The sequence below is a fragment of the Periophthalmus magnuspinnatus genome, chromosome 22, assembly GCF_009829125.3.
Source record: "Periophthalmus magnuspinnatus isolate fPerMag1 chromosome 22, fPerMag1.2.pri, whole genome shotgun sequence".
Lineage (NCBI taxonomy): Eukaryota > Metazoa > Chordata > Actinopteri > Gobiiformes > Gobiidae > Periophthalmus > Periophthalmus magnuspinnatus.
Genome location: NC_047147.1, coordinates 15,277,472 through 15,292,956, shown reverse-complemented (window position 1 = coordinate 15,292,956; position 15,485 = coordinate 15,277,472). Strand labels below are relative to the sequence as shown.

At 39.3% G+C, this 15,485-nt stretch overlaps 1 protein-coding gene across 1 annotated transcript; it reads left to right on the top strand.

The window, feature by feature from the left end:
• The first annotated feature begins 1,175 nt into the window (after nucleotides 1-1,175).
• On the top strand, nucleotides 1,176-15,146 carry mboat2a (membrane bound O-acyltransferase domain containing 2a). The gene is made up of 13 exons (XM_033988432.2): nucleotides 1,176-1,478; nucleotides 5,731-5,876; nucleotides 6,394-6,471; nucleotides 8,802-8,897; nucleotides 9,690-9,745; nucleotides 10,444-10,498; nucleotides 10,774-10,960; nucleotides 11,242-11,434; nucleotides 11,731-11,834; nucleotides 11,914-11,978; nucleotides 12,049-12,181; nucleotides 12,691-12,842; nucleotides 13,779-15,146. Exons 1-13 carry the CDS (start codon nucleotides 1,395-1,397, stop codon nucleotides 13,927-13,929), a joined length of 1,500 nt encoding a protein of 499 aa, XP_033844323.1. The 5' UTR covers nucleotides 1,176-1,394; the 3' UTR covers nucleotides 13,930-15,146.
• The last annotated feature ends 339 nt before the right edge of the window (nucleotides 15,147-15,485 follow it).

Below are 15,485 nucleotides of genomic sequence, written 5' to 3'. Positions count from 1 at the left end.
CTCATTCTGTTCTTCGATCTCTGTGTTCAACACCATCTGGTTCTCTTGAGGGACAGGTGAAGGCAGGAGAAGCGGGACCTGACCGAGTAGATCTTTCGTGATTAAACGGGACCGTGTCTGACCAACAGCGTTTTATAATGAATAGGCCTACATCTACATATTGTTCATTTGCTGTAGGCTCGACCCTAAGGCACCGATTAACATCATTATGTAGATGTATAGTCTTTATTCTTCTTGTAGACTAATGTATTTTTGTCAATTTTTATTTTTATTTTTTTACAGTAAACTATACGCAGACCTATGGATCCATTGCAATTATAAGTACATTTATTTGATTGTTTTAAAAGGTTTATGACTCCATTAGTGAAATTCATTATGCTTTCTTTTTTGAGACGCCTTCCGAGGAAGTTGGCGGCGAAACATGTCAAGGTAAAATCAACCTATTTTATTCACTGAAAACTATCAAAAAAGGCACATAGCGCTAATGTATTTCATCAAAGGTTTATGAATATTTAAGCATAATTAAAAATAACATTCATACTTTTGTTGCTGTTCTTGTAGCCTACTTTGCTGTTACAACCTTTCCAATTTTCCATTGGGAACAAATATCATACCTTATGACTTTTACATTTTTGTGGGTAGGATCCTATGTATGGTTTACAAAGAGCCACTAGGGGGCGGTAGGAGAGGATAAATCCTCTCCTCAGATGTGCTCAACAACATCTGGCAGACCCTTTTTCGCTGAAGGCCTGTTGTGTATTCTAAGTTTCTTGTGGCCATACATCTAAGCCTTGATCTCCGCCAAAACCGTATGTTGTGAAATATTATAGGCTAGTGCCTACAGCTTGGTCAGTGGCAGTGCTCGGGTCCTGGGCGGTAGTCTAGTTCCCAAAATTACAATTACTGGGTGAAGATAACGCCATGTGAAGCAGCAGCTGCTCTCAGTGTGTGCCTGGGGCAAGGAATCTTACAATGTAGGCCTACATGGGTAAGTCTGCTGTTGGAAAATAACTGGAACTTTTAAAAAATATATATTATTATTATTATTTACAACTATTTACAATGCCTTGACTGTTGATAGGGTAATTTGAGCCCCTCGCCTACCACCTTCTTGTTTCTATTCCAATAGTGGCTGTCCTACCTCGTGCTCAGTGCGCTCTGTACCTCTGTGCCCACTGCCCGTCCCGCTGCCGTGGCCCCGCCCTCAAACCGAACCTCTGACGAAGCGCGGCGCGGGGGCACAGCTCTCTGACGCACGGCTCTTTGTTGGATGTGAGCCGCTGGTGACCAGCGTCCAACCATCGGAACAGCAGCAGCCTCGGAGAGAGAGGATTTATCACCGCAGCAGCAGCGGCTGAGGCCACAGACCAAGGACTCAACGACACCGAGCCAGCATGGCTACCCAAACGACAGCTTCATGTACTGGTTCCACTCTGTTGCAGCCCATCAGCGAAATCATCAACCTCCCACTCGACCAGGTATGATTTCTGTCGGAGGAAACGTTATCACAGGGCTGCTATGGTTGAGATGCTATTTTAAAGCAACTATTTATGTAGCCAACATGCAAGCCTCTTGTTTCGTAGCCACGGGCCTATTCATAACATTCCAAAACATTAGCATAGCCAGAGCGACATAGACTGCGCATTCGGTGAAAGGCGTGCACAAAATCAGTGTTTGTCTGCGAGTATCATCATCTGGCCAGCCCCAGAGACTGCCTTTGTCTGCCCCTGTAATCCAAGGGTCTCTCCGGGCTCGTAAAGAGCACCCGCTGGGACTTTTAGTCCACTCCCATTGGATCAACAGCATAATCTGGATTAACTAGTTTCATTTTTCTATCACTGTACGTTATCAGTGAGTGTGCATTTAGGTAGTGCCTAACAATCTTTTCATTCATGTTGCTGCATTTAAAGGCAAGACACAGGCCTTGTGTAGCCTAATGAATTTGTATGGTACAGTTTTGGATTGAGTGAAGAATGTGTGAATTTGACAGAAATGAAACACGAATCATACACACTTGAATTGTATTTGGGTAAGGTAAGAAACTCACCTTGCTAGTTTCAAAGCAGCATGTCAAGACTGGAATGTGTCATCATGTGACTCCACCCCCAGCAGTATCTCTAAGGCTTGTCACCAAAGTTAAAGGTACTGAGAAGAGCAAGGGTTTCCAAACTTTTCAAGCCTGGACCCCCCAAAATAACCATGACACTGGTGATAATTGTAAGTGACTTTGAAGGTACCTTTATAATTTAATTATGAGTTAAAGGTATACTTTTCCCAAATAACATACACAAAGGAACTGGAGGCAGAGGACTCTAGAGATCAGCCAATTAGAGAAGGCAGTAGACAAGTCCCAGTGGAGGGTCCCAGTCCAGAGGGACATGAGGCATAACTGCACAAACTAGGAGCCAAATGTGTGCATTGTACAGTGTCAGGAGAAGTGCAAATTAATGTAAATTAACAATAAATGAAACAATGTTAAAATCCACATCATCTAAAAAGGACAGGCATTTTAAGAAAGTGATGATCTGAGATTTATTTGTATCTTACATTTTTTTCAATCATCAATTTTTAAAGCAAGATTTTTCATATTATATATATATATATATATATATATATATATATATATATTACAATATTCAAATGTTTGTTATCATTTAGATATTATTTCCCACCCATAATTTACATTGGGTCAGAATAACACGTCCACTAGACAAAGCAGTCAACTCTGGCTCTAGGGAAGAGTTTATGAACCAGAATCCTCCTTCATGGCAAAAGCTGAACTAAATATCTCAAAATAATTGTTGTGGTTCAGAGCACATCTCCAATGACTAATATCTGTGGGGTCAAAGGTCAAATAAGTGCACCAGTGAAACACTCTGCATCTTACTGAACAGCTTTATATAGCTGACTTTAACCTATTTACTTCATTCAGTGTGTCTGCAATACATATTATTTTACTGTGTGGCCCCTCACACTCCGGCTCTCACCCTCTGGTTCTGAGTAATAGCACTAGAAGTCAAATGCAGACACACTAAATAAAGTATGTGAAATTAAAGCCAGGATAATATTGCTGTAAGTGTTTGGTCATCTAGTTTGGTGTATGATTGTAAGTTAATCAGCAGATACTGTATGAGTTGAAAAAACTGGGGACCTAGATTGTGAGGGTCTGGGAAGCGATGAGAGAAGAGTGAAAAGTACTAGAGAAGGACTGGCCAAAGTGAAGCAACATTTCATTGAAGTTGAATAAATAAATTAACGGCTCATCATCCCAAAATAATCATGCATTATTTTCCATGAAACAATGACTATGATTCTACAGTTGGTGTGCTCTCTGCAGCTTCTGTGGTTGGTGTCTGTAGGCCCAGCCCAACAGATGATGGCCTTTTTGAAATGCACCTTATTTTTGTAACTGCAGAGGAGTAGTGTGAGGAGTGAGTAGTAGCGGTCCTTTTGCCCAGCTTCCCACATAGACTGCTTGGACGCCCTGCTCTTGTGCTGCCCTCACGTCTACCTCTGTCTCTCACCACCTCTCTATTCTTGGTAGCGTTGTTACTAAAATTTCAAACTTGATTTTGATACTAAGAAATAGACTGGATACTCATATCCGACTCTGATACCATGATAATGATTTAAAGAAACAAACAAAAACACTTTCTTTAGACAATAGAATGTGACTTTCAACTTTTTATATTCCCATGTGGCCTTATATCTGTGTAATCCCTCAGTCGTCCAGGTAGGTTCCATAATGGTCCATGGGTGTATACTTGTCAATGTGGTCTTATATGTGTTCTGATACAGCTCAAAATCATTCAAAAGCTATTCAAGAATGGTTAATTTCTCTCCTGTGAATATGCTTTTTTTAGTTTTGATATCTGGTCAAATGAGTATCTAGTTTTGATACTAGTTTTACTGCTAATTCTTGGACTGTAAGAACGGAAGAACTTTTTACCTGGAGAGGCTTAATGTAAACAAATCAAAGCTCATTGCTGTTATTGCTGTTATTTTAGCTCCAGAGTCTACCAGACACAGAAGGGAGTGTACAGGATGGCATGGTACTGCATTAGAAGATGAAAGAGTGGTCTAATCTAGTAAAGAGAGGTGCTCACTCAGGATCCTCTCTGAGACACTTTGCCTTAAAATTTCAGAAGTAAAAGCTCTACCCCAGAGTATATTTGTGGTTGGCATAAATTCATAATTTAAGAGATTCCATGTATTATAGATGATAAAACAAGAGCATTGGCACAACAATCTGTCTGAAGCAAGTTTTTTTTAATCACTTCTATAGCAACAGTCCATCTCAACTTACTGTTGCAATAGTTCCCCATCACACCCTCCCACTCTCACAGACTCACTGTCATTCTCTCCATGTGAAATTCCTCTCTCTTCTGTTCATACGCCCATCAAACTCTTGTTCTTAATGTAATGGAGCAACTATACCCCACTTGTTCTTACTTGCCACTACTATATAAGATATCCTGTGCAAGTGAGGCCCTTTTATTAACATTCAGAGCTACAAAGTTTTATGAATGGTAAGTCCTAAATCCACCATAAAAATCTCTTTCCCGCTCCCTGTAGTTTGCCTGGGGAGTAAATCAAGCTGTAATGGGAAAACGGTCTGAGTAGTCTGATTACTTAGCATGTAAATGGTAGGATTGCCAGACAGTTTAATCAGTGTACTATAAAACATTAGTGAGTAGGTTTCTTTCTCTGGGAGCACTGACACTGAGGACCGAATGAGAGAATACGTGTGCCTCATGAATCTTGCAGCCGCCTTAGATAATGAATGGAGCCTTTCGCTGCTTGTGGCCAGACGATCTGAGCACTGAATCTGCACACATGTGCTGCATGTCATGTGACATGAGAAAGAAACTACATATACCTGTAAAGCCATCAAAATCTGAGTATTTGTAAATTAAGGACCGATTATTGTGAGCAGAAACATTATGATTTAACAATTATTTACAATTATTAACACCATGCTCACAATGAAATCCCTATTTTCCTATTCAATTTCCAATGCTAGTATTTTTCAAATATATCATCTATTCATGAAATCAAAGTTTCTGACTGGTAAAGAAAAGGTAATGTGACAAACGGCGAGATAGAAAGCATTTATATTTAGGTCTACTTTTTTAAAGCATAAATTGAATTGAAATTATTATTATTTTTGTAGCTTGGACAATTATATTGTGACATAATATGTTCTTGTTGGGAAAATGTCTTCCAACCAATTTATCAAATGGTCTTAGATAGAAAAGAAAAGCACAGATTACACATTATCAATCAAATCGCATTGCACCTTACCCATGAAACTTGTATAAGTGACTCTATATAAGCTTCGGCTCTTCTATGATATGGATATGGAAGAACAATTAGATTTTCTGGCTAACACACGTAGATGGGAGGATCAATAGAAGAAGAAAGATCTACAGTATGCACTATCAGCCCACATTTGCAGAGGAGCACACATAAAGTGGCCATAATCACAACCACAGGCTTCTATTGTCCTCTGGATTGAGTCAATTGCACCATTGTCTGCAAAACCCCTCTGCTACGACTTTAGCCATAGCGTGGTCCTCACTCACTCTGTGACATAGAAACAAAAAGAGACACTTTCACTAATGTAGGACATGTCTTTTTGTAAGCCATGTCTGATGTATCATATCCAAATGTGAGGAACCCCGTGTTTCTACTATTATGGCTAAAAAATTGTTTATATTATTTGTCCAGGTAAACTTTGTGGCCTGTCAGCTGTTTGCACTCCTTATGGCTCTGTGGTTCCGGATCTACCTCCATCCCAGTAAGAGCAGCCCGTTTGTCCGGCATGTGGTGGCCACACTTCTGGGCTTCTACCTGGCTTTGTTCTGCTTTGGCTGGTGAGTGTCAACCTCTCTCACTTAGAGGTCTTATAACATCATTTTTCTGTTGGTTTTAGAAATGGAAAAGCAGTAGTTCAGTCTGTATTGCAGTTTCTCCAGACTGGACTGCACTACACATAGTGCACACACTATGCTCAGATCCAGCCAGAGCAGCAGGTGTAATGTCCACTGGTCGTGTGACAGACGATTGTTTGCATGAGACCAGTGGCTCTACACCGCACAGTATAGTGTTTCACAGAGTCATACTGAGGTCATGTTCCAGTGAAAGCAACGTCTGAAAGCTTATTAGCAGCTTCCATAATGACTTTAGTTAAATATCTGAATAGCATGTGTGAACCACGACTTTTTGGATCTTTTTCGGCTGTAAAAAGCAATTCAAAAGACATTTCATTCAACACAAAATTGTATAGTTCATTAGTGAGTTTTATGAGTGCCATGAGGAATAGCTTGCATGTGTCCGGCACACCATTGTTACTCCATTGATCAAACCCTGCTCCTGTCTGTCCCCTCACAGGTACTCTCTCCACTTCCTCGTGCAGAGTGGCCTCTCGTATGGTGTCATGATCTTTGCTGGTTTGGAGAACATGCACAAGTAAGTTTAGTTGTTCAATGCTTGTGTTCGTGTGGTTAGGAGTAGACTCCTCACATTTGACTTTCATAGACCCTAGGCTGATGGCATTCAAAGCCAGTTGCATCTAAAAACATTTGTTCATAGAGGGTACCTCCTACCAAACACTCACCTCACCCTTTCCATACAGACCAGTGCAAAGGCTGCCTCATGTTGACAGCAGGTTTTTGTCCCAGTCGCAAATGTAGTTTAAACTGATCTAGATCATACATAATTGTAATCTCTTGTCTGTGTAAATGTGCTGGTGTGATTGGTGATGGCCTTAAGCACAGAATGGAATACAAATGGAATCATTTTTCCAGCTCATTGACCTTTGCAGATCTTAACAAGTTCATATACACCCAGTGTTCAAACAAAAGGAGTGGCACTGAGTGATACACGCTCAGATATGAAATGCATAACATTCTGTACCTGTGGAAGACCGGTATAGGGTGCGTCAGGTGCTCTGTTGCCCTGAATAAATGCACACATTTACCAGTTATGTATTCTTTTTTCTCTGTAGAATTGAGCAGAGATGCATACAGTGGAGGGCATGTGCTTCTCTTCTTTACAGTTTAGCAACCATCAGCTGCTGTCTGGTGACCAGAGATGACAGTGTTTTTGACAAACTAAAAACAAATAGCTGAGGAAGGTCAGAGGGGCTGAAACATTGCGTGAATAAAATTGAATCAAGAGTGAGACAGTGTGCAGGAGTTTTCTTCAATTCAGAGAAACTAAAAACAAGCAAATAAAAAAAATGTTGGGTTGGGTGTGTCTGCTCCTGAAGCATTAATACATTTGTGTAATTTTTGTGCAATTTTGGGCAGTATTACAGGAACCTATGTTACCTGCGCTCTTACAATTTTAAAAGATACTACAAACGCAGCAGAACCTGGGTTGCCAGTTCCTTAACCTGCAAAATACACATACAATTTTTCCTCATTCTCATCATATGGACAGCATATACTGCAACAGCAGAGGCAATGATTTATTATTGGATGGGGCTGGGATTTAAGTAGTGAGGATTCAGATCAGAGAAAGTCCTTTTAGGTTTAAACCAACTGGATTTGAGCATTGAAATCGACCCAAATGAGAGACTTGTGTGAGGCTCTTTCTGCTTTCTGATTTGATTATCTTGAGAACCAAAACACCAAATTATAACTTTTTAAAGTGTTATATTCAGAGATTTTTCAGAAAAGTTTGATTTTACAAAAATAAGAACATCATTATTTCTTTTGGCCTATAGCTTAAACCCATACCCCCTGAGCTCTTTCTGGTGCATAAATGTCAGCTGAGCTCCTTTTAGTTTCTACTGTCTTTTTAAATACATAATTTCTTTTATGTCACACCGCTGGACACCCTTTGGATTAGAGGATTAAACTGCTTGCCGGTATACCTTTTTTAGATTTAAAGTAGAGACAATTTTATTAAATAATGCATTTGAAGAAAAGTTACAGTCACTCCACAGGACATTTTGGTGTCTTGTTAAAATATAAAAGAAACACAACTTCATTCTAAAACTATGTGTAATTTATGGGTTACATATTTGTGCACAGTTGAGTTGAATTTTGGAGGAAGAAAAAGTCATTTAAAGTGATCATGTCCAATGTTTTTGTAATTAAGAATAAATCAGCAGTATAATTGATATCCTTACATATATGCTATATTTGATTTGAACGACTCGCATCTGGGGACACCTATAGGTCAGGTTTATTGAATTTAAAATACAAAATGTACACTATTACTCACAGTTCCTGTTAAAACTGTCACATGTGTTCTTTGCTGTATAGCTAGAGGTGGAGTATAGCTGTGAGCCCTGCCAGACTGTTATTTGATCCCTGTGGGACATTTATAGTCTACACTCTACAGTCCGAGTTGGGTGTGTTTGGACACTGCAGGCTGGTGCTGAACACCCTATTGTCCCCGTGTTGACAGTTACAGAAGCCTACACTGGCCTTTGTCTATTTTCTAAACCCTCCTTTTTAGCTCATTGGCTCGCACACAATTTTACATCCACTAGATAATTAAAAGCAATACATTGATTCAAATTTTGGTGCAATTTTATATATTTTCCCGCAATATAACAACTGTTGCTCAGGGCGGTTATTGTGTTCATGTGATTCTCAATGCCAGGAGAATCGCTTAAAGGAGGACAGACTGTAGATTTCTCCTGGACAGATGCCTTTGTAAACTGCTCTATCTGAATAATTTTAGATACCCTATAGTATCTTAATTTTCTTGTGTGTGTGTGTGTGTGTGTGTGTGTGTGTGTGTGTGTGTGTTTTTTTCATCTGATGTGTTTCTGTCTGTCACAGGTACTGCTTCATTGTGACGTTGGGCTATCTGATCCTGTGTCAGATCACTCGAGTCTATGTCTTTGACTATGGCATGTACTCAGCAGATTTCACCGGGTAAATGCTGCTGACATACACACTATACCAGTGGTTCCCAACCTTTTTCAACAAGTGACAAGAGAATTATGTTGATGATCCAAACATACTTCTCCTACCCAAAAAGCTACTGTCTTATTATCTTATCATATTCTGGCTAATAAATGTACCAAACTTTGGGCCCTGAGTCTCTGCTTGGGGGTTGGGAAACCACAACTGTAATAACTTCCTGAGTAGAATGAGCAGCATGCCCCCTTGACTTTATTTTCTAAAGCAGAAGCATTTGGAATGCATCACTGTATTTTGACCTGCCTATCACAGCTGTGCAGTGCAGTGCATAGTCCAATATAAGGGGTAGTGTGGAATTGACTATAGAAATACAGTACATACAAGCAGGACTAGACTTAATTGTACAGAAAATAAACCAATTTGGCAGGCCAAGCAACAAATCAAGTCAAACACTTGGTTGTATTTTTGCTTAGACAGCCAGATAGTTACGGTAGACCATCTCTCTCCATGGGTCAGGGGAAAGTTCAACCTTTGCTGTCTTTGTGCCAGGCTTCTATCTATTTTAGCCTCAGATTTGCAAACCAGCTTCCTTGTTTTTTCACAATATTCATATTTTCATAGACTTCATGTGTCATTGTCAGCAGTGGGTTTTTCCACTAAGAGATGGCCAAAGGAGGTGACAGACTTTCACTCACTTAGGGGCCTTATGATTGGATCTGACTTTGGTTATACTTTCTCTGCAAAATAAAAATAAAGAAATCCAATGACAGCAGGAAAACCACTAAACTTTCTTCTGATCAACAGGCCCATGATGGTTATAACCCAGAAGATTACCAGCATGGCTTTTGAAATTCATGATGGTAAGATGGGTGCCAAGTTTGTATCCACAGTGTGCTGTTTGACTATAGTGAGTGCATTCTGTATGGAAGTTGTGAAAAGCTTTGACATGAACCTTGTTCTCTGGGGTTACAGAAACCCAGAAAGCCTAGTTCACACTGACAGTGAACTATGAACACTATTATGTAACTGTGTAATGTTAATGAGTTTAAGTCTTCTCTCAAAGGGAACCTCCTCCTATGCACACTCAGTTACATAAACTGTGAGGATAGACTACACTGTGAGGAGGGTGGAGAGAAAAACTTGTCATAACTCCTAGCTTAAATGTTTACAGCATGGAAAGACCAAAAAGTGATTGGGCTATATGCAAATCAAGGCATATGACAGAAGGCCAGACCAATGTGACCACTGGTGTAACAAAGCTCATTTCTGTAAAATATAGGCCTCTGCAATCTCTTACTACTACTACTACTACTACTACTACTAGTATTTACTGTAACATATGTAACATGACTTAAATCTAGTACTGCTACTGCTAATAGTTACTTACTAAGGTAAATAATTTTTATCCATAACTTGAGGGTGGCTGGATTAAAACCCAGACCCACAAGCTGCAAAATGCCCAGGTCTGGTTTAGGCAGTAATGGCCCCTCACAGTAGTACGATGATATAATAACAACAGCAAGATAATATAATTTCAGTTTGATCTTTTGTGTTGTAGGTTTGACAAAACGTGAGACACAGCTGAGTCCCAATCAGAAATACCTTGCTATCAGGTACGTAACTCAGGTATGTCTGTACTGTGGTGGGATGGATATACACCGACTCTTCATTTTGTGAATGTCTGTGTACCTGCGGACAAACTGTATTGACAAAATTCTTATTTGATTTAAGTTGACCCCCAATTCTCCCCCATTTTGGAGAAGTAACTAAAAATTATGACTAGTTATTAATTACTGTAATGTACTAAAACATCTGTGGTATGCTTTTGAACTGGACGGTCACAAAAGTACACGCTTGTATCATTTATGTACTACACATATTTTTGCAGGAGGATGCCCAGTCTGCTGGAATACCTCAGCTATAACTGTAACTTCATGGGTATTCTGGCTGGGCCCACTTGCTCCTACAATGACTATAAGGCGTTCATTGAGGGGACAAATTACCATCCACGGCACCAGGACAATGCCAATGGCAAAGAGAATGGCAAATGGAAGCAGAGTGAGCCCTCTCCTCAGGTACACCATACACCATCATATTTTTGTGGTTATGCTAGGCCAAGTACACCATGAAAAGTGCCTACATGGAGAAGAACCCTCCCCTCGTCCAGTTTAGTGTGCATGAATAAAAGGGTTTGTTTAACACTGACGGTGTAGCAATGTTCTCCATTTAAATTATAGTTGCTTTGAGATCTGCCTTCAGCTATTTCTTAAGTGATTCTAATGTCACAAGGAAAAATTCCTTTTTGATATTTAGTGGATACACATGACTCACATGACTTGACTATTGTCTCCTCCAGAACACGGTGGTGTCCAAGCTGTGCACATGTGCACTCTCACTGGGCGTGTACCTTTCGCTGTGTAAGGTGATCCCGGTGGAACATGTCATTAATGATGAGTTCCTGTCATCTGCACCAATCTACACACAGGTGGTCTACCTGTACCTGGCCATGCTGGCACTCAGGCCCAAGTACTACTTTGTGTGGACACTCGGTGAGTAAACCACCCAAAGCAACGTGTCTGTTCAGAACTCATTGGGACTTTTCACTTCTATAGTCTTAGTGAAGGGTCAGCTATATTAAGAGCTTGAGCACTTAAGCAAATGTGTTCCAGAAGAAACTCAGAAACACACTAGGTGTGTGACTTGTCAAGGGTTGAGCTGTAGCTCTCGTCATTGTCAAACTGTAATGCCACCTAGTGGCTGCAGTTGCAAGGGATAGATTAGTTATGTTCTTGATACACTATATGATGTTACAGTCCCTGAAAACATGTTTCTTGTCATTTTTCAGCTGATGCCATCAACAATGCAGCAGGATTTGGTTTTAATGGATATGATATAGATGGCACTCCACGTTGGGATTTGATATCCAACCTCAGAATTATGGACATTGAGGTTTCACTCTTTATATTTACTTAATAATTACAATATATAAAGTTAGGTTTGTCTTATGCTGTTATTGTTGTCTGTGTAGTTTGCAACAAGTTTTAAATTATTCCTAGACAATTGGAACATCCAAACATCCCTTTGGCTGAAACGGTAAAGTGGTTCTTACTGCATATTTCATTTCTATTATGTGTTGTTGCTAACGGTGTTTGTGGTTTCACAGGGTCTGCTATGAGCGCTGGCCAGTCAATCCCACTGCAGCCACCTTCCTGCTGTCAGCTTTGTGGCATGGAGTTTACCCAGGCTACTACATGACTTTCGTAACTGGCATAGTTGTGACGATGGCTGCACGTGCAGTGAGTACTTGTTAATAAGTTCTTTCATGTTTTCGCTTTGTCTCATGTGTGGAGACATTGTAAGTTGACTTGGTACCATAGTAATGCAATAATTAGTAAAACATTTCCATTCAAATGATTAGTAACTCCACCTTACATACATATACATTGTATGTTATATAACCTTGCTGAATTATGTTGAATTATGAAGGTTTCTGCACATCGACATGCATAATGGCAAGCATAATTATTTGTTAAACAGATTTCTTTCAGTTTCTTTTCTTTCACTTCAAATTAAAATCAGCTTAAGATGCAGTGATAACTTTAAGAAGGTATAATAAATAGTAGGGAAACTATACAAATTACAAGCCTTCTACTTTAGTTCACTACAGTTAAAAAATAAGATAATTTTGCTGTAGAAGGGGTCCAGCTGTATGTGTTTTAATTGAGGATGTACTGCATATTTATTTGTTTTCGTCCTCTGTTTTTAGCTTGCGGTAGAAAATAATTTACTTTCTCTTATTTTTCAGGTACGACACAACATCAGGCCATACTTCTTGGTTTCAGATACACATAAACGAGCATATGATGTCATGACATGGGCTGCTACACAAGTAGCCATCAGCTACACGGTGGTGCCGTTTGTCCTCCTTGCTGTGGGACCATCGCTAAAATTCTACAGGTATCAGTGAAAACAAATCCTTCTATATATTTGTAATCACCTTTGGGTTGAATTAGAAGTTTGCCACTCTCAGGAGAAGTAACATACATATACAGTACAAGTACATTATGTAACTTACATGTCACCACCTGTAAGTTACATAATGTACATGGAAGTGGAAAATTAAAACAACATTTTGGAACATTTTACATGGAGATGGATAGAAGTTTTATGTCATACTGTGGAAGATTATAGCCAAAGAAACAACATTTACATGGAAACAAGCAAGACTTTTCAGTGTCAAAGTTACCATTTTAGAAATGGAAGCATTCAATCATTCAATGTTAACCATTTTCCTGGAAATCTTAAAGTATAAATTAGGCAACTTATGTATTGAAAACTGGAGCTTGTAGATGTTTAATGTTTATGTATAGTAGTAAAGGTCAAGAAGGACCATGCACTCTCATTAGCATCAATGCAGTTTATAACAGTAGGTAAATGTTAACCAGGCACTTTAAAGAGCCAAGGCCTGAATGGACGGTCTTTACATCTTTGGGCCAATGCTATCATTTACATACATTTAAAATTGTATTGTTGTTTTTGTCTTGTCTTTGTTTAAAATATGATGAGAGGTCCCACAATGGGGATGTAACCGTGTTGCAACTGAAAGCACAAGAACAGCAGCAACAGCAATACAAAATATGCATTCAAAAATGATGAATACCTAACCATTTAACTACAGTATTAGGATATATGTTATAATAAGGCATACAAAAATAATAAAATACAACACTGTGCAAGTAGTGTAAAACTATAAGGCTACAAAACTATTATGTACAATAAGTGGTTATGAATACAGTAGTTCACATAATGATATACTTATAGGGAAAGTTTTCATCTTGACAAAGTTTGACAAATAAAGGTTTTAGTCACATGTCTGGCCTAATGTACTTGCAGGTCGTGGTACTTCTGCCTCCATCTCCTGTGTGTTCTACTGGCCATGGCTCTGCCTGTGAAGAGGCGCCGCCCACTCAAACAGCAGGACGAACCTCAGGCGGAGAACTGCAGCACAGACAACAACTGCAACCAGAAAGACAAGAGCTCATGAGACTGACCCCTGGCACTGGGACGAGCGCTGGGCAGTTTACAAATAAACAAATATCTGACAGAGAATCACAAACACTAGGAATGTCCCGTCAAATCGCCCTGTAGCAAGGATTATAACGACTCCACTTTTGACTCGGATATGGGAATATCTCATGAGCGCATTGTATAAAGTTAAAGACAAACTGACTCAGTGTTGCCTTGAACCCTCTGTGTACTGGCCAAAGATGGCTGCGGTGTATGTGGAGGATTTCAGTCACTCTCTGCAGATTAGTGTTTTGTGGTAAAACAGGAAGTGTTTTCATGTTCAACAAACAACTGTTATTATCAGCTGCCAATTACAAACAGGCCTTACAATCCTTACAGCTTAGTTTGGTTCTGTCTTTTTTTTAAAGTTTAACTGAAAATTAATTCATGTTGTATGTGTTTTGTATGTAGATGTTTGTGATAACACTGTTTGAAATCCATTTTGAAGTTTCATTTTAACTCGAAAGATTGTGAATCATTAGACTCCTAAAGTGGGATACAAATGTTCTCTTATTTTAGTGGTCTAAAATATGCACTCCAGTGTCACTACATGGGTTTGTAATTTTATTTCATATCTGCTGCTTTTCCGGCCAACATTAACTTATCATTTTCATTTTTTAAAGGGATTTTATTTACCCCACTGTGGTGTATACTACTTATTTCTGACTGTGTAACATTTCTAAAACTTTATATATTTAAAAGTGGGGAAAGCAATTGCTTGTTTACATCACTGGATAAGTAGACATGCTCCAATTTTTGGAATTGTGCAATTTGTCATTTGACTTTGATGGAAGATGAGTCTGTAACATTGTAGTAATTTGACTGCAGTGGAGTTGTGCAGGTCATGATTGTTGTCAAGTGGTCTCTCTCAATTCAGCCACACACTGAGTTTTAAATAGTTTCAGTCCTTGTCCAGTCACTGTATCATTCCATCTTGTCCTGCCATTAAGATGCCAAAATCCTTTGCCACTCTGTGATTCATGTCGCTGTACTTTGTGTGTTAAACAGCGGTCACCTTTCAGACATGTTTTTTACAGTTTTATGAACAAACATCTGTGGAGCTCCATGTTTTCCATTCTGGTGCAGTTGTGTTGTGTAATATATTCCTGCCATTATGGTGTTAGTATTCATGTGGCTGGTAGCTCTTGTAGCCTGGGCCTGACAAATTAAAGGGACCCTCTGAAGGGAAACAGATGTCATTTTCTAAACAGCAATTCTTGCACTGCATGGCCCCCAAACCAGCACAATGCGAAGTGCTCCATGTGTTGAAAAGTGCCAAATCCTAACTGGCACGACCTTAGTTATCTGTCTGAAAGCCTGGTGTGAGCGTGCACATGTCTATGTTGTATGTATGTGTCTGCTAACATAAGTTATTTTTGTGTGGAAAAAAGGAAATTTATTGAAAGATTTGTATAACAGTACATTTAAATCCTCACTTATGTGGAAAATAAAGAGAATTATTTTTAAACACAATGACACGTGAGTGTACCTTAACTAATACAATGCTATGGCCATAATTTTCCTACTAAATGT

Coding starts and splice junctions, on each gene's coding strand:
- mboat2a (XM_033988432.2), top strand. CDS start 1,395: ATGGCTACCCAAACGACAGCTTCATGTACTGGTTCCACTCTGTTGCAG. Junction 1,479..5,730: donor TCAACCTCCCACTCGACCAG/GTATGATTTCTG, acceptor TTATTTGTCCAG/GTAAACTTTGTGGCCTGTCA. Junction 10,499..10,773: donor CAGAAATACCTTGCTATCAG/GTACGTAACTCA, acceptor ATATTTTTGCAG/GAGGATGCCCAGTCTGCTGG.